Source organism: Pituophis catenifer, unplaced genomic scaffold (genome assembly GCF_029215685.1).
Source record: "Pituophis catenifer annectens isolate HBS135680 unplaced genomic scaffold, rPitCat1.0.hap2 SCAF_1, whole genome shotgun sequence".
Taxonomy (NCBI): domain Eukaryota; kingdom Metazoa; phylum Chordata; class Lepidosauria; order Squamata; family Colubridae; genus Pituophis; species Pituophis catenifer.
The window spans coordinates 191,466,622-191,486,413 of NW_027256881.1; the positions used below are offsets into that span (position 1 = coordinate 191,466,622).

Consider the following 19,792-nt stretch of genomic DNA (forward strand, 5'->3'; position numbering starts at 1 on the left):
GTTTGCAACCTGATGTTATTTGATTTAAATTTTCTTAGCAATTGCATTCACCAAAAGTCAAAGAAAGAAATAGGAGGAGGAGGAAAAGTCGCATTTTAAAAGATAATGTAATAAAACCAGACAAAGATTTAAGGTGAAAGATAATTCATGATATAAGATTTTAATGCTTTTGTAAAGAGACTTAAACTTCCTGTCAGAATACATTAGCCTATCTTTTTCTGATTTTGAAAATCACCAGACTAAGTCCGATTAGCCTATTTCTGTCCATCTGTTGCAGTTTTATTATAAATGGTTCTTACATACATGAGGTACTACAGTACAAATCTGCTAAACTGATTTTTTTTAAGAATCCCAAATGCTATATTTAAATATAGAGCCTTGGTAGTACAGTGGTCTAAGGCACCCTGTTATTAAGCTGGTTATTAAGACCAGCTGCCTGCAATTACTGCAGGTTCGAATCTCGAAGGTTGACTCAGCCTTCCATCCTTTCTAAGGTAGGTAAATTGAGGACCCAGTATATATATATATATATATATATATATATATATATATATATATATATATATATATATATATATATATATATATATATAGACTGTGCTATATTTAGGGCAAGAGAAGGGTTGTTACATTTTGTAGATTTTTTTAAAAAAATTCCTACAGTGTATAGCTCTTCCTGACAATGGAAGTGACTAGATAACCATTGTATTTCCTTCCATGGTTTTTTATTTTGATATCTGAACCAAGTACGGTACTTCAGTTTATCATTCTCACAATAAATCGAAACAGAAGCCTTGATTTGTACTTGGCTTCTGATTATTGGATTGCTTTATGTAGATACTGTAGCTATATTGTCATGAAAACAAGTTTGAGCTTCTATAGTTTTGAAGTTGCTGCTAGTGATAGGAAGAATCAAAAGAGAGACTCTCCGAGATTATGGTTTATTGCAATCATGTAAACACTTTTCAGATAATTGATACAAAATATGATAGCAAACACTTCTACCCAGCATTTATTCAACACAATATATTTGGTTTGGATTGCAGGAGAGGTGGAAAGAATCTGAGCCTATTTTCACAATGGGATGTATTATAGTACTTGGTTAATAAGTACCAAGGACCATCCCTTTATAGTTTGGAAAATATAGATCAGGATTTATGGGTATTCAGCATGGTTCACAATAATGACACAATACTATAAGCCTGGTATCCAAGGATGAGCTAAGGATGAACTAAGGAAGGTCAATCATCCAATGCAGAATTAAGCATTGTTTACATGTTTTCCTAAGGTGTGTTTGGGTGAGAGTACCATTTAAGTTTTATTTCTTGATTTTACCAATGCTGCAGAATCAACAGAAAAAATAAAATCACAAAGCAAAATGTAGAATAATTTTTTTAAAATTAAAATTTTTTTAAATTTGTTTTGCAAATTCCATTCTCCAAAGCCCATTCAAATTTTCTGTAAGAATGCTAAAATGTTCAACTATATTATTTTGTCTTCTAGCATTAGTTTTCCACTCTATAGTGGAAGCAGACATATGACAAATCTTTGCAGATACCTAATTTTTCAACTGTTGTGTTTATGCTTTGTATTTTATTTTAGTTCAGCTTTCCTTTTATTGATACTTACATTGTTGAAGAAGTAAAAGTGTGTCCAAGAATTGGAATGAAACATATCCCTGCAGATAATCTAAATTGTATAGATTCTGAAGAAAATACTTATCCCTGGAATATAGATGGAGATTTAGTGGAATGGGCAACAGAAGTTCATATCCGGTAGGATTACATTTTGTCATGTTTGAACAACAAGTGTTGGTAATTCCTTTTAGTTTAGCGTAAGCTTTGTGTGGTATATTTCCATATTCTACATTGGATAATGAGAAAATTCACAGTGAGCCAGTGTTTGGTTCTAATTTCTTACAGAAAGATATTTGTCCTAAGATGATCTAGGAGTAATGAGAAAGTTGGGAGTATTTAAGTGGCTTGTCCCTTTAAAGTTTCACCGCATTATATTTTTCTGTCCACTGCTGTATGATGGCCTACTTCTCTTCTTGGACCATAGCCAAATGTTACATTTGATGCAAAGAGCATCTCGTAATGGGAAAACATAATCATGCCTATCTCTACCTGACATTTATATGTCATATTTGCATATGAGCAGATACATCCAAATACAATCTGTAATCTATAGATTTGAATTTTAGAGTTTATGGTTTTTATTGTCTGATACCAGAATATCAGCTGCAAAGTGTACAGGATTAGGCAAGACACTCTGGCATGCCAATCCTTTATGACACACATATTGAAAATGTCAGTTTAGAGCTTAATGTCAGGTAACAAATATCTCAGTGCTATTTTCGAATCAGCAAGATTTTTAAATCAAATGCTGTGTTCGTGTATATCCTTGCTTGTTGGAAACTGGAAGTATATCTGAAGGTAAGTATATTCTCCAGTTAGACTTTATGTATACAGGTAATCCTAGAATTATGACAATTGAGCCCAAAATTTCTGTTCTTCAGTGAGACATTTGTTCAGTGAATTCTGCCCCATTTTATGACCTTTCTTGCCTCAGTTTTAAGTGAATCACTGCAGTTGATGATTTAGTAACCCAATTGTTAAATGAATGTGGCTTCCCCTTTGACTTTGCTTGTCAGAAGGTCACAAAAGGGGATCCCATGAGCTTAGAACACAGCAATCAGTTGCCAAACAGCTGAATTTTGATCACATGACCATGGGGATGCTGCAAAGGTGGTAACTGAAAAACGGTCATAAGTCACTTTTTTCAGTGCTGTTGTAGCTTCAAATGGTCACTGAATGAACTGTTGTAAGTCGAGGACCATCTGTACTTGCTGCATTCTGTTTAAAGTCTGTCAAAGTTGAGAAACGTGGCTGAAGCTAATTTGAGTTACAAGTTAAAATAAAAACACACAAAATAACAATCAAATTCTCAGCAATACATCCATGCTTTGGCGCCTTCAGTTCCATTTTCCTCAATTTATTTGTTATACAAATAAATTACAAATACTTCCCCAAATTGGATTCCCACTTGTGTGAAGAGGACTATTTCTTCTATTTTTTTCCTATACATCTACAATATTTTTTTCAAAAACACGTAAACAAAAAGCAGTAATACAATTATAATTTTTTTCTGTGTTTCTTTCATTTTCAGGGTACATCCCCAGTTGATTAATCTATATGGAGGAAATGTTGTTATTTTAGATGATCTGAAAGAATCCTGCAGTTGTATTTAGAAATAATCTATGAAAAACAGTTACCTACTTTCCACCCCAATCATATTGATATGACAAAAATTGCATATAGAATATGGAAGCCGGGATGATTCAAGTTAGAAGTATGCAGTGTACTGTATCTCAAGATTCAACTCAGAACAAAGTTCAGAATCATGGGAAAATACCTACTTTCTTATCAGGACAAATGCTGTTGCTTTCACCTTCAGATTGGATTGAGGCATATTTTGCAATTCCCGTTTTGGGTTTTGTACGCAAATCACACCCCTGTAGCTTTGACAAATTTTCAGGAATATTTAATTAGGGAAGAATTGGGGGAAAATTTTAGAGAAATAACATAGACTTTGGGGAAGTTGGCTCTTTCAGTTTTAAAATTATTTTAGGTTTGTGTGTGTAACTTCATTGTTTTCAGACAAAACTAGAGGGTATTTATCCCTAAAATCATAGTATCATTTTTTAAACAGCTAGGTGAAAGTGATGAGGAAAAAATTCACTGACTACCTCCAAGTGGATGGTGTCCTCTGCACAGGAAATGATCTTAAAACATCCTACCTGTACTATACCAGGGCTTTTCAAACTCTATTTTATGGAAGTCTAGCAATCTGCAAGAATGCGATATACCATAGTTCCACGAGAGAATTGGATAAGTGTTCCCCCCCACCCTTTGGGTAATTACCCATAAACCCATAACCCAATCACAACAGGGACATTTAAATAAATTAAGAGGGTTTAACCTACATTGGGTAAAAAAAAAAACCTTTATAGCAATAGTAACAGCAATAGCACTTATACTTATGTACCACTTCACAGTGCTTTACAGCCTTCTCTAAGTGGTTTACAGAATCAGCATATTGCCCCCAACAATTTGAGTCCTCATTTTACCGACCTCGGAAGGTTGGAGGGCTGAGTCAACCTTGAGCCTGGTGGTATTTGAACTGCCAAATTGCAGGCAGCCGGCAGTCAGCAGAAGTAGTCTGCAATACTGCACTCTAACCACTGCACCGCCGAGGCTCTTTATGATAAGCAGTTTTGAGGTAATAAAGGGAAACGTTTGGAAAGCATTGTACTGATGGCAAAACAAAAATTCATTTGAACACAGCCATTTTTCTATCACTGAGCTTTCCCTCTCGATCAGGAGTTTTGAATTTGGTTCAGGTCTTCTAAAACTTGATTATAATGAATGAACACATTACATTAAACTGGGCATCATTCACCTGACTTTTTTAGAATATCTTAAGGACTCTCTTCTAATAATTCACAAATTACAGGATGTTTGATGTGAGTTAATGTATAAAATTACCCAGTTTTTAGTTGAAATAGAAATATATATATATATATATATATATATATATATATATATATATATATATATATGTATATGTATATGTATATGTATATGTATATATATTAATTTGATTTATATGCCGCCCTTCTCTGAAGACTCAGGGCGGCTTACAATGTGCTCAGCAATAGCCTTCATCCTTTTTGTATATTTATACAAAGTCAGCTTATTGCCCCCACAACTGGGTCCTCATTTGCATACTGAGAACATTTTTCAATTTCTTTAAAGCAAAACAACTAAAATAACTAGCTATGAATTGAATTATGATTTTATATGAGTAAATAAATGTTGAAGTTGGCATATCAACTAGACATGTCAACATAGTTTTAATGGTAATCATTTGGCAGATTTTTGAAATAGAAATCAGTATATTTGTACATTGTGGCCTTATATTAAGCCTGTTCCTTATATAATTCATTCGTAAATAAAATCCAGCAAAAGCACCAAATAGCATTGTTTCATTTTGTAAAAAGTACACCTATTTGGAAGATGACCATATCTTGGAAACATAGTAAGATGTCTTCATTGCAAGTTCTTTCACTCATATATATTTTGATTGTTATTACAACTATCTGGGCTACGAAGTCTATTCCCTGCTTGCTATATGGCTAGAAATTTTCTTCTGTTCAATTGTATCCAGTTTTTTGACTTTCCAGACAGTTTTCTTGGCAAGATTTTTCAGAAGAGGGTTGTCATTGCCTCCTTCCTAGGCTTTGTGCCCAAGGCAGGGCTAGGACCTGAGGTCTTTCAGTTTTTACCCTGGTGCTTTACCACTAAGCCAAACTGGCGCTCTGACTAACACAATTATTAACATCACTGGGGATGTGTAGATTCTTTGAAAGAGGGGTTCTGTAATAAATGGGACTGCATTCAATGCACTCCTTTTTAATGATTAACTCAGCTGCCTTTTTCATCCAGCTGCTCCCAGTTGTCTCTGTGCATAAACATCCATTTCATGCAAATGCAAAGTAAGATGGGATCAGCTTCTGAAAGACCTGCCTGCTTCAATAATTTCAAGATTGGATTTTCATGTATGGTTCCATTCACTGGGAAGACTTTCATAGATTTATCACGGCCCTAGTATTTATAAAATAACATAACATAAATGACTTAGATGAGGGAATAGAAGGGAACTCATCAAATTTGCAGATGACACTAAGCTGGCAGGAATATCCAATGCCCTGGAAGACAAGCGCAGGTTCCAAAAGGATCTTGACAGACTTGAACAATAGGCTCTATCCAACAAAATGAAATTTAATGTGGAGAAAAGCAAGGTTTTGCATTTAGACCGGAAAAACCAAAGTACAGATTAGGTGAAAAAAGAATAAAAGAGACCTTGGAATCCTAGTGGACGGTCACTTAAACAAGAGTCAGTTTTTTGGCAATAGCCAAAAAAGCTAATATAATCCTTGATTGTATAAACAGAGGCATTACATGAAGTATTAGTATCGTTTTATAAAACCTTAGTAAGGCTACACCTGGAATACTACATCCAGTTTTGGTCACATTACAAAAAAGATGTTGAGACTTTGGAAAAAGTGCAGAGAAGAGCAACTAGGATGATTAAAGGCCTGGAAACAAAAACATGAAGAATGGTTGCAGTATTTGGGTAAGAATAATCTAGAGAAAAGAAGGACTAGGGGGGACATGAGAGCAGTATTCCAGTATTTGAGGAGCTGCCACAAAGAATGGATCAACTTATTTTCCAAAGCACCTGCGGGCCAGACAAGAAACAATGGATGGAAACTACAATGGAGAGAAGCAATCTAAAACTGAGAAACTTCCTAATGGTGAGAGCAATTAACCAGTTGAACAGCTTGCCTTCTGAAGTTGTGGGTGCTTCATCACTAGAGGTTTTTAAGAAGAGACACAACAGCCACTTCTCTGGAATGGCATAGGATTTCCTACTTGAGCAGGGGGCTGGACTAGACAGCCTCAAAGATCCCTTCCAGCTCTATTCTGAATTGAAAATTGAATTATTTATTCAATTTGTATAGCTGCCCATCTCAAACCAGTGTCTCTGCATGGCAGACAATGATTAAAACACTGCCAGAAGAAATGGAATACAAATAGAAACCAAGATATGATATACTGTCAGTGTATTACCACAACATTACCACACACTTGGGATCTGAGGCCCAGGCACATTGCTAGGTCTTCAAAGCCTTCCAGAAGGTCAGCAAGGTTGGGGCCATCCTAATCCAGAGGATAGGTGCTATGGCAGAAAAGGGACATCTCATGGTGACATTCCTTGGCTGACGGGACCCAGAGCATGCCGATCCTGCTGGATCAGATTGGTTGGGCAGAAACAAGGGGAGAAGACAGTCCTTCAGTTAAATCTCATAAAGGCTGTAAAGGCGATAACCAGCACCTTGAATTCCACACAGAAGCATATTGGCAGTTCCCTGAAGCAATGGTGTCACATGTGCCAAATAGCCAATATCATTTACAACCTGTGTTTCTGCATTTTGTATCAGCTGAAGCTTCCAAGTGCTTCTCAAGGAGATCTTGAGCACATTGTAGTAGTTTCAGTAGGGCTTAATACTTTTTAAAGATGGAAAATACCATACAAACATTTATGTCTAATACAGAGGTTTGCAGCTTCTGTACGAAAGATTAGTAAGCAAATTACGGTGATAATTTACATTGTTAACATGGAGGGTATAGGAGAGATTGTCAGAAAATAAACTGTTCATTTTTAAATAAGACGTCTTAGCTTTTCCAGAGAGTTAAATGACAGAACATTGTAAATACCAGAGTTCATAAGTAAATTATATAGGGAAAGTCTAATTGTTAATAATTTTGATGTTTGTAAATATTCACTTTAAAAATGTCACAAAAATTGTATTTAGGAATTAATTCAAATATCTACAATTATTTGACAGCTTCATGTTCCATTTTATTTAATATTTTATTAGTTCAATGTTGGTGATTGTTCCTTTTTACAGTGTAGGGTATACAGTGATAGAACAGATTGGTTTTTTTTAAAATAAGAGTCTTTAATGCATTCATGCTTTCGAGCCTTTGAGGTACAACTGATGTTCAAATAATAATCATCTTGGGGTTAAAGTGCAGTACTTTACCATCTTCTTAAGTCTTATGCTAAACATTCTGAACCTGTATAATGTGTGCAAGAAAATACATTTGTCTAAAGATTAGACATTAGATATCAGGCAAAGATTCTCTCTATTTCTTCAAAATACAAAAATAAATAAAATGATTGCATAAGAAGTGGTAACTGCCATTTCCCTGATTTTACACAATGGGAGGACTTCTCCAACCCAGCCAGGTAGAACCCTCAAAACATGGTTGAGAGTCAAAAATCTCATACAGACCTTGAGCTCAAAGCTCTATTATATCATTCGGGTTTTCAGTTCAAGATACATAGGAAGAGCTCACAAACCAAGTTAGTTTCTTCCTCTCCACTGACCTGACCCCTCATTCCCTGCCAAGGAAGCCTTTTCTCTCAGTAGGGTCCCTACTAATACAGAGTGCCAATATTCCAGGGTTAGTTGCATGGTAAGTCTGAACAGATACAATGGAGGAGACATCCAAGATCGCATGTTGTTCCCTTTTCATTAAAAAATTGCCTCCTTTCACTGGAGAGATCCTACATATAAGCATAGTTCTTCTTGAAATGTGTTTGAGTATTAGTAGCTTGGGTTGGTAATTAGGCTATTGGTTTGAGCTCCGAGCTTGACAATTTGGTTGCAAACATTTCATCACAATTCGAGGAGACATTGTGAGGGCGTTTTTGAATTGTTCTTTTTACCTGGACGTTCCCAATATTTCCAGAGCAAGGTGGAGAAAGTAGAATAAAAATTGTCAGCAGCCACTAAATTTGCAAATCTAAAAAAACGATGTCACTGGTTTCATTTTAGGAACTAGAAGGGGAGAACCCGGGTCTACATTGTGTGGAGACTAAAACTGGTCTAATTTTGCATCCTCCTGAACACTGGAAAGTCTTGGGAAGCGAGGTTATACATTCGCGATTCAAGTATGATTAGTACAATACTCCTTCTCAAGTACTTTTTAAAAAGCAAGGAGCAATTCCTAGTGTTTCCTTGTTCTTGCATTTTGAATTTTTCTTTCCTTTTGATTAGAACTCTTGAAAATGTTTATCCTTCAGAGTTTTCTATGATTTGTGCTTTTGGAAGCCCGTTTTGATGGCTATTCCTTTCACATATGATATGGGGGCTTATGACTTAACAGTTCTTGTAGCAGATAGTTCTTAACTTCTACCAAACGTCCTACTCTGAGGCATTATTGTGAATATGTTTAAAAAACTCCAAACTTTCACTTCCATTTTTTTCCTCAGGAAAACGTTTGTATTTTCTTTTGAAGAATCCCATCTGGAATACACAATTCCAAAAATAGTTACAAGGTTTGCAATTTCAAAGCACTAATATGTATGCATATTTATATTTTAGAAAAAGAACATTACCCATTGTTTTAATATACCAAGATTCAGCTATACTCAAAATACATCCCAAAGTTTAAACATCCTGAATAAAAACTTATTTTTACATTTAAAAAAACAGACGTATTTCATCCAGCAGGAGGATCCCATGAACCAAGTAAAAAGCATTTTTCCTCTAATGTTTAAATCTGTATCATTTCCCAAATTGCAAAGTGTTTAAAATGAAACAAGAGCTCTTTATCTGGGAAGTGAGGTAACCTAAAATCTCTTGAGTTATATCTGATTACCACTTTCCCCCCATAAATTCCAAAGCCTCATTTCTCCTTCCCCTTTGTCATCTGTCCAAATGGCTATTGGAATTCTCTGCTCATTTTATGCTGTCAATTTCCCCAAATCACATTAAAGTGTAACAAGCTACATAAAAACCACATTTGTTCCCGAATGCCAAATAAAAATCATAGCAAAGGCTGTGTGTTCTAGAGTACACTGCAGATTTCTTTTAGTGTTTAGAAAAGCTATTTTTTCCCTTTTTTTTGGATGGATATCTAGCCAACCCATTAAAATGCACCAATGTGTGGATTAATACTGAAATACGTACCTTCCATAAAAATAATATAAGAAGCAAAAGCAAAAAAATTCCAAATAGGGAACCTATTGCAATAAGCAAGACACTGACGCTATGTTTTGTCTTCTGGTTATGACGTCCCTCCAAAATGACCTGTAGAAAATAAAACACACATAGTTATTGCAGGTAGAAACAAGTATTTGGAATACTCTTTAGGAGACCTTTGTTTCACTTCTCACAGTAGTACAGTCTGGATTTGAGCTGTGACTTGTTTACCTTCAAGGTAGATATATAAAAGAGCTTTCATAGAAGTCAAATGCCACTGATTTCAGAGGTATGCTTTAATTCTGATTACAGCATAATTTCTGATGAAATAAACATGCAATAAAGATTCTGCATTTATGACACTGCAAATTAGGCTTTCTTGCAAATAGACGCAAACAACATAATGTGCTTCTTCACAACAGCCCTTGGTTTAGATCTAATAGAATAGGCATCAGATACTGAAATAATGCAAGAACTAATACCAAAAGAATGATAAATCATGTTAGAAAATATATCCAAGTAGATCTGGGTTAATATTCAAGTAGTCCAGTGTTTCCTCCCCTTCACTGTCTGACTCCCATACTTACATGAGTGGTTTGCTTATTTTTGTGGAGTTCAATAACTTTGGGGTTTTGATCTGCTGAAACTTCTCCTTTTATCTCAAAGGTAAGCACTGAAGCTTCATCCTATTGTTAAGTTAAAAAAACATTTTAAATGAGCTGCTCTTTAAGGGTTCAAATAAAAAATAATATGAAATAAGTGAGGCTAAGGAGGTAAGGTGGAGTCTCTACATTGTACAAAGCCTATTCAAAATTATATGCTTTTCAACTGAGGGTATTCAGAGAAAGAACTTTAAGCAACTAAATCTGATACTGAAATATGACACTTTGTCTGTGGTTCTCTGACACTTAAGAATATGATTACACAGCCTTCAGTATGATAGCACAAAGATTAAAATATTTACTATGCTTAATAGTGAAGGTGTTGCCTCAAGATGAATATGAACTGTCGATTCCTTTCCACTCTCCATGTCTCCAAATTTGCAAAGTATTTGCAAACACAGTGGATCGTTCTTCATACAAAACTTTGGGAGAGAAAGAATATAGAGATGTATTATACAGAGTAAAATGAGTGCAGCACACACAGATATATATGCAAAATATACATATACATATACATATGTACAAAATGTACACATTCTGTACAATGGACAGAATATGATTTTTTATTTACTCCTTCCTCAATCCCCCACCTAACCTGTTGGCAGACTGCATGAAATGGAAAGTGGCTGAAGTCAATGCTATCTCCACTACTGCCAGCCTTATGGGATTTACCAGACAGGGAACCATGATCCGGGTGACCGGATTCTATTTTATTATAAGGTTACGTTAACATAATCTTGCAAGTGTGAAAGTGCTTCCCTCTCTCCATCTCCTTTACGGCTCCCAAATTAGGGAGGGTCTTTTCTAAGCCTCTTGCCCCACACATTCCTGCTGTGGGATAGGTTGTCTTTTATATGACTGTTCCAGGGGTGAAATCCAGCAGGTTCTGGAGAACCGGTAGCGGAAATTTTGAGTAGTTCGGAGAACTGGCAAATACCACTTCTGGCTGGCCTCAGAGTGGGGTGGGAATGGAGATTTTGCAATATCCTTCCCCCAGGAGTGGGGAGGGAATGGGGATTTTGCAGTATCCTTCCCCTGCCACACCCACCAAGCCACACCATGCCCACCAAGCCACGCCCACAGAACCGGTAGTAAAAAAATTGGATTTCACCACTGGACTGTTCCATTGGTTAGGTCTCATTGTCTCCCAAGGTCATTCCTATGTACCATTACAGCTACCTATCAGAAGATAGGGATTTGGGGGTCAGAAGGACGGACAAGGAGCAATTGCTCCTGCTTTGGTGTGTTAATAGATTTCATGAGTAATGTAGGAATTCAACATCATGGTTCACTCCAACTCATGAACTCTCACAAGTGCTCTAAGAAGTTGATAGGGGCAGACTAGCAAGGCACTACCTCACATTTTGCATGCTACCTGACAGCCCTCCCCATAGATGCTTTGCTTTGTTTTGCTGCAAATGTTATCCTAACACAGGGGTATCAAACTCGCATCATCACGTGACGTATTGCGATGTTTGCCCCTCTGCTAAACCAGGCGTGGACATGGCCAGCGCATGACGCATCCAGCCGTGAGTTTGATAGCCCTGCCCTAATAGCTGTGATTGTGGTGGATGCAAGATAGTAACAGAGGCTTCTTCCCAGTAAAGCAGAGCTCTCCCTCTCAGCTGGTCAGGCTCTGACAAACTCATCAGCATTATAATCTTTGCCCCAGGAACAGCAATAGGTAGTTCTTGTTTTCCTTGGGCAGATAAACCTACCAACCCAGCACATTGTTTCTTAGGACAGTACCACTGAGACAGAAATAGTTTTGTTTGCGTAGACAGAACGTGTGTTTTGCTGAGCTACCTTGTGCCAACTCCTGTCTGGAAGAAAGCAAGTTAATTTGCCTCACATATAAGCATGGCATAAAGCCTTGATAGTAATGTATTTCTAATTCATGTCAGGAAAGACCTTTAGAAGGCGGCACTGGTTATCACTTGTCAACTGAAGCCTCAGCAAGGGTTATTGCCCTTTTCCTTAAGTCTTCGTAAGTTTGTTTCCAACTGTTGAATTCCTAGCAGCACAACCTGCCTATGTCTTGTGGTAAATAAATGCCCTTGTGTGTAAAGTGACTTGTTCCCAGATAGCTTAACACTGAAATGAGACATAAATTAAGTTATTTTAGCATAATCAAGCTGCTCTGTGGTTCTGAAAACTCTGCTTATAAGGCAGAAATATGCAATAGGACGATATTACAGCTTTAATAAATCAGTAAAAAAACAAACAAACAGTGAAATTACCAGTGGCCTATTGTCAAGTTTTGTGAGGAATGTAATAAGATCTTGCACCATATTTCCCTGTTCTTCTGGTAAAATACAGTCTCTCCTATGACTTTCATAGGTACATTGTCCATCAGTGGTCTGCAAATGAGCAAAATCATAATTGTCTTACATTTTGGTATCAAAGAAATTTGTAGACATTGCATATAAGAACATAAACAAATCAGCTCAGTAAAAAATTACTGTTTTAATAAAACATTCTTAAATTAAAATAAAACAAATTGAAGTAATACTGGGAAGAGCAAGCTTATAGCTAGGATTTAATACTATCTAAATTTGACCCATACTTTAATCCATGTCTTTAAGAAAAGGGGATATAGTTTTATAACAAGACAGTTATTTTATATTTTTATTATTAAATTTATTTGCTGTCCATCTCACAATTTGAACTTTCAAGATTTCCTAAGGCATTTCATAGGATAGGAAAGCATGCAGTGATAACAAACACAATTCATAAGGACTCATAGTGCCTATAACAAGTCTTCATGCCCAAAATATGATTCTGTATGGGAAAAAGAACCCCAAATATTCTATGACCAACTGCACTTTATTGTTGATGCAGCATCACTGAATCTTTTCTCCTCATACGATCCATGAGAAAAGTTTCAAATTCCAAATATACTGTTCTGAGTTGGAACAGCTGTGTCACTTGTGCTGGGAGTATTTTGAGCGTGAAACCATTGCCCTGACCTCAGAACACTTCCAAAGTGACTGAAACAATGCAAACCAGCTGTTTTGAACTCAAAACAACTATTTGGGACTTACCCGTGTTTGAAAAGTTTTGAACCTCCCTGCCTAACCCTCTTTCCCTTTCTATGGAAGTTGTGTAAAAGTAAATCACATTACTTCCGTATTAAAATTATGTGCTGATCTTGAACAGGACAGCTCAAAGGCAGGATGCCAATTACAGTGTAAAAATCCACATCAGGGAGCCACAAACATTTCAGGCAAGGCAGCATCAATCTTGAGGCAAACGCCTCGTCAGGAACATCTATGGGATGTGTGTCAAAATGTGCGAGAAGACAGGTCATGAAACCAGACCTGTACTTTTTGAACGGTTTTTGTGACCTTGAGGCATGTACAAAAGGAATGCTTCTTGCATCATCATCCCTGCTATCTTGCAGATTGTGATTCCTTGTGTTGAAATTATATTATTCACCTATTCTTATATTTTTTTATAGTATTTTCTGATGATGTTTTCTGCAGGCAAAGCAACTCATCAATAAACAAAGATCCTTAAGCCCCCCCCCCCTTTGCCTGTTGTAACATACTCTCCCCTATGCTGCTTTACACCTTTTTCCATCATTGGCACTGCTGGTTTGTTCTTCCTCTTAGATCATAAACGTCAAAGATAGCATATCACAATCGTTCATAAAGATTGTGGGAAGCTAACAACTGCATAATTTGTTATGCTGTATCACATTTCATGTTCCAAATCCAGAAAATAAATTAAGCATACCTTGACATCCAGTATATTAAACAGCTTGGTATCTCTTGGTAGGAAAGAATTGGGTATCTGTATCAGCAGATTTACATCGGGAGCCAGACTCACTCCAGGATTACTGACCTTTGGTGTAAGGAGGGCCAGAGTTGAATTAGTATTTTATCTGAATTGGTATCAGAACTATTGCACCCTATCACCTTCCTCCAGTCAAAGCTTAAAACAATTGAAATTTTAGAAACCTTCACTTCCAAATGTTGAATTCTGAACACATAGTTCCTGATGCTCGACTATACTGCAAGCTAAAGCGTCTGTATATTTTAACATTTGCAGATTAGAACTTTGAATAACTTTATTGTCATTTTGAATGTACACTAATCGGCATATATTAAAATGAAATTCTCTTGCATACAGCTCTCAAAGGGTCACCACCTTCAGTATACACTACATAAACATGACAAAATAAATAAATACAAAATTATGCATATACCCACATATATTATATGACACGGAGAAAAAGATCTGTGTCCAAAGCATACTTAAGGTAGATGAAATGGCATTAAAGGACATTGCCAGACCACAGGAAAAACATAATAATTACATAATTAAAATGGTAGAAGAGACAAAAATAGCTCTTATTTGCCATTCCTCCAGCAAGAAAGTCTTTTTGAAACAATGAACATAGGGAGCAAAAATTAAACACCCATTTTTGAAAGGGGATATTTACATTATAATAAACTCGGCAATTCACAATGGCACTTATAATTCAAAAACTGAGATGACCTCCTTTTTTGTGAACGGAGAGTAGCTGTGACATAATGGGTAAAATTAAATGAATAGTGTTCAGAGAGTGATCAATGTGGACGGAGATTCAGTGGCTAAGAAAGCAGCTTTGTAGAAGGTTAGATGGTGAACTCAGATTGGGAAGACCTAGATTCAAATCTACCTCAGTCATGAGAAAGCATTTTTGTTTTTTTAAAAAAATTCTTTTCATTTAATTCATTTTTCCAAAAGACAATGAAAATAGAGAATAACATTCATACGTAGAAAGTGATGTTGATTGTCTCCTCCATGCAAGAAACTGGTGAATTTTTTTCACTGGGTCCATAAATAAATGATGCTGGAGACGCAGACCTACAAAAAATGTTTTTTTCAAAATAAATAACAGAGAAAATCTTGATTAAAATGGAATTAATCATATGAGTTTCCTTGAGTACCATTTACCATACAGATCTAAAAACTTAGTTACATCCAATTAAACTTCCATAACTGGAGTTTAATTGTTTAAACTTGGGTTTAATTGTTGTCCTTCCTCCTGCTTTTCTACGTGGCCTCTGAACCTGAAGGTGACCTTCCAGAGCAGTTCTGAGAGGTGCAGGAGGGGTTAGAGGTGAAGATGAGATAGTCTTCCGGGACTGATTATCCTGGTGGAGTCAGTCACATATCCAGATTACTTGGGAATATCAAAAAAGAACTCACCTATTTTGGGATGACTGCTCTACCTCAGTGGTGAAATCTGAACTGGTTTACTACTGGTTTGCTGGCTGTGCATGCACAGTGCGCACCGTGCACCAAATGCGAAGTGCACGTGTGCAGTTCATGCCAAAAGGAGGCATGCGGTAAGTAGAACAGCGTGCGAGGGGGGGTGATCAGCTATGGCACGCAATCTTTTTTTTTACTTTTAAAAGCATTGCTTTTAAAAGTAAAAAAAAAAGCCTCTGATGATTGCGCTGGGATCGTCAGAGGCTTTTTTTTACCTTTTATTTATTTATTTATTTTTAAATAGTTTTTATTGATAGAAAATATACAAACAAACATAAATACATTAAGACAACGTACAAAACAAACCAACATCAATTCAGTCCCCTGACTGACTCTTAGTTTCTACATCGGTGGGTTATCAAGTTCTCTTATCTTTCTCTATTCATATCTATCTATATGTTCACATATTTACATAATTGTATATAGGACATTTTGTTCACTCTTTAATTCTATACATTCCTATTGAATATTCAAAAATTGTTTTTATGTTTCTATTTTTCCCTCCAGCCAGCTGTACCAACTTTGCCACACTAAATAGTAATCAGTATCGTCCTTGTCTTGTAGTTCTTTTGTGAGCTTATCCATTTCTGCGCACTCAGTGATTTTGTCGATTAGTTTATCTTTTGCTGGTAACTGCTCAGATTTCCAATTTTGGGCAAATAGTATATGCGCTGCTGTGAGGATATGGATAATGAGATATTTTATTTCTTTGGTGTATTGTGCTGTGATCATTCCCAATAGGAAAATTTCCGGCTTCATTTCCAATTTTTGTTTTGTAATTTTTTTGATCATTATTCTAATTTCTTGCCAGTATTGTTTTGTTCGGCCAAAGAGGTTGTAAAAAAATGCTTTTAGAAGGCTCTGACGATCCCAGCTGAGTTGCCTGATCGTCAGAGACTTTTTTTTTACTTTTAAAAGCATTTTTTCTACAACCTATTCAGCCGAAGAGGTTGTAGAAAAAAATATTTTAAAAGTAAAAAAAAAAGCCTCTGATGATCGCGCGGCTCAGCTGGGCATAGAGGGGGGGCAGGGATTTTTGCTACCAATTCTCTGAACCACCCGCCGCCATCGCTACCGGATCAGGCAATCCGGTCCGAACTAGGAGCATTTCACCCCTGCTCTACCTAGATGGGCATTGTTGATACGGTATTTCTCTCTACAGCATTTGCAACAAGAGTATTTTGCAGCCTTCTCTGAAGAAGTTAAGCATCTTTTAAATTCCAAATGCATACACTCTACCAAGTATATGTCACTTTTTAAAAAAATGCTGGTATCTCTTACTAGTCCTTGAGTTTTATACTATCATCCATATTCCTATATTTACATTTAATTGCAATTAAATACATATTTACAATTAAATTAAATACATACATAAATACATATTATACACAAAGATTTCAAAACTTTGTCATTTATTAAAAAGCTGTATGAGGATCAAGAGCTACTATACACTTTAATATCTTTTTCAGAAATTGGGGCTTTTGTAGGTCAAATAAATCTCAGCTATCCATCTTTATAACATTAAGCCTCTATAAGGTTGAAAGCCCAAACACTGAATTTACCTGGTTATCCTGCTAAAACAGCATTTGTGAAGTTTTTATGCCGCCTTTCCATAAAAATGAGCAAAGCCTGAGCAATTAAAAGAACACACAAGAACATCCACAGGCTCAAAACCCTGAGAAATCAGCAGACCACTGCATGTTGCTTTGCAACAGCTCTATACACATTTCCAAATGCTTTCGCTTACCCATGAATGTGCAGTTCGACTTCGTGTTTCTGAGGCAAAGCTAAAACTACACTGTTATCGGACAGCAGGTCATGGTCTAATTCATTTTCACTAGAAGAAGGAAAGAAATGCATCACAATGTTTACTGACATCCCTGAGTACTGCTTGGTTTTCTTACACAGTACATTTGGCAATAGATCGCATGATCAAATGCCAGCAAGCACATTTTCTATCATTTCGGTACAAGAGTTTTGCCCATTTGAGGACTGTATCCAGTGGTGGGTTGCTACCGGTTCTCCCCGGTTCTTGTGAACCGGTAGTGGAAATTTTGAGTAGTTCGGAGAACCGGTAAATACCACCTCTGCCTGGCCCCGACCACAATCTATTTGCTGCCTCCCGAGTCACAGCTGATCAGCTAGAAGGAAAAAAACTTCAAAGGGCTGCCCTACAGTTGATCAGCGGTAAAAGGCAGTGTGGTGGTAGACCGGTGCGCTCCAAAAACAAATAGGTAGACCGGAACGCTCCAAAAACAAATGGGTAGACCGGTACGGCTCTGCAAGCAGTTAAAAGCCTGGTAAACCAGTACCTCTGCTAAATCCTAAGGAATTATCACCATCAAACCACGCCCACAAAATAAGCCACGCCCACAGAACCATTAGTAAAAAAAATTTAGAACCCACCCGACTGTATTCATAGCCTATTTACCCAACCCCAAAAAGAAACATTGTGCTCCCATTACATTAGACTCTGTGAAATTTCTGCAAATTATGAAATGTATTTTTTATGCAGTTCTTTAGTTTTTTTTTTCAAATATAGGTCTAAGGTAAACAGCCTGTAGTAAACAACGCTTACCAAGTTGCATTAATGCTGATGTGCAAGTCATCTTCTGCTCTGCTGAGTGAACTTGAATCCAACACAAAGCTAATGTCCACCTGAAAAAATGATTATTTTTCAACTTGCGTTAATTAATCCATATTCTATCAGAATGCATAATAGGCACTGTATTAAATAAATTAGCTGTAAGTGTATAGACTACTGAAGTCTATAACTATTCACTTATCAATGCAGCATGAAGATTAACGATCAATACAGTTCTGTGCAGATCTGTGACTTAACCTAATTTAACTACTAAGCATCATAAGAATCCTGTCTATACTGATGTATCCCTGACCCTGTTTAATAACTAGCCATGCTCCATTTTCTTTTTTTTTTCTAAAAAGTTTTTTATTTTTCAATTACAAAGATAAACATTCCATCTTTCCTTAAGCAGTGTGTTGTCTGGGTACAAGCATCTCTGTGCAACTTCTTGCTCCATTTTCATGGTTTCCAAACATTTCACTGAACTGAACATGTAAACACCGACAGCAAATAAGCCCCAAAGTGTTACCGTATGTCCTACTACTGTTCTCATACTTAAGAAATGCTGCAGTTTGACATTTTAATCTGATCTATTTTTAATCTTTTTACCAATTATTAGAGATACTAGAAAATGCATATGGACACCATATTTTGTTAATAATTATTAACAATAATAATATATTTGAGGCGATATATCATAGTTCCTTGGTACTGTTGTGGCCTGCCAGCGTCCTGCGTGGATCGTGGCTGATCCCGACAACGAGGAAGCTGGTGTGGGGTCGCGCCAGCAGCCTCCGCAGCCGGCGCTCGCATTGGACAGCGAGGAGGCTGAAGAGGATGTGGTGCCAGAGGCAGAGACTCAGCCTGGGCCTTCAGAACTTCCAGAGGCTCCTTCAAGTGGAGAGAGCGAAGTGGAGGAACCTCTCCTCAATGCTCGAGCACGCAGGGCTGCCAAAAGGCAGAAGTGGCTACTCAGGAGGAGGAGGTCTCCTTGAGAGTAAGGCTTGAGGATAATTGGCCACTCCCTTAGCCTATTTAAGTAGCACACAGTAATTTCTTGCTGGAAACAACTTGTAATTATCATCAGAGCATTTTTGGAAAAGTCTTATCGTATCTTGTTTTCTGGGCTGGTTGCCAACCTTTGCTGGACTTTGGTTTATTCTTGCTACTTAATAAATTTGATAAGGACTGTTGGTGTGTGTCAATATCCTCGGGAATCCGGAGCTGGGGCAGAACAGGTATACAGATATGATAACAATGAACTATATAGTCTACTATATACTAATCAAGTCACTTTTCATATTTATTCTTACCTTTGAAAGATGATCAACGTATAAATATCCAATGCTACAGGTAATTGTCACTCCATGACTTTCCTTTTCTGATATTTGAAAATGTATCTGTGTTTCTTCCTATTGTAAAAATGAACAGTATATAAGAAGGCACAAGTAGGTGAAAGTTTAGCAAAAAAAACAAACAAACAATTTTTCAAATTGACAAGGCACCAAAAATCTCTATCTAGATCAGAGGCCCCCAACATTTATGGCTTAATAGCCCGGCTGGGGAAGAGAGAGAGGAACTGGGTTGTGTGAGCAGTGGGCCAGTGCGCATGTGCGTGCATGCAGTTCTACTTCCTTGAGCAGTGAATCGGTGAACATGCACATG

General features: G+C 36.8%; 2 protein-coding genes across 2 annotated transcripts in view; one reads left to right on the top strand and one right to left on the bottom strand.

Moving 5' to 3' along the window:
- The window catches only part of CERKL (CERK like autophagy regulator), a 39,524-nt gene extending 36,274 nt beyond the window's left edge, over window positions 1-3,250 (top strand). The window contains exons 12-13 of the mRNA XM_070956871.1: window positions 1,603-1,775; window positions 3,169-3,250. Of these exons, the coding sequence (XP_070812972.1) occupies window positions 1,603-1,775; window positions 3,169-3,250 (255 nt within the window). The remainder of the gene's footprint in view (window positions 1-1,602; window positions 1,776-3,168) is intronic.
- A 5,407-nt stretch (window positions 3,251-8,657) lies between these two features.
- The window catches only part of ITGA4 (integrin subunit alpha 4), a 52,171-nt gene continuing 41,036 nt past the window's right edge, over window positions 8,658-19,792 (bottom strand). Inside the window, exons 19-28 of the mRNA XM_070956872.1 lie at window positions 19,441-19,539; window positions 18,122-18,201; window positions 17,291-17,380; window positions 15,045-15,135; window positions 14,020-14,127; window positions 12,522-12,641; window positions 10,584-10,703; window positions 10,207-10,305; window positions 9,608-9,727; window positions 8,658-8,941 (exon numbers count right to left, since the gene is read on the bottom strand). Of these exons, the coding sequence (XP_070812973.1) occupies window positions 8,840-8,941; window positions 9,608-9,727; window positions 10,207-10,305; window positions 10,584-10,703; window positions 12,522-12,641; window positions 14,020-14,127; window positions 15,045-15,135; window positions 17,291-17,380; window positions 18,122-18,201; window positions 19,441-19,539 (1,029 nt within the window). The 3' untranslated portion in view covers window positions 8,658-8,839. The remainder of the gene's footprint in view (window positions 8,942-9,607; window positions 9,728-10,206; window positions 10,306-10,583; window positions 10,704-12,521; window positions 12,642-14,019; window positions 14,128-15,044; window positions 15,136-17,290; window positions 17,381-18,121; window positions 18,202-19,440; window positions 19,540-19,792) is intronic.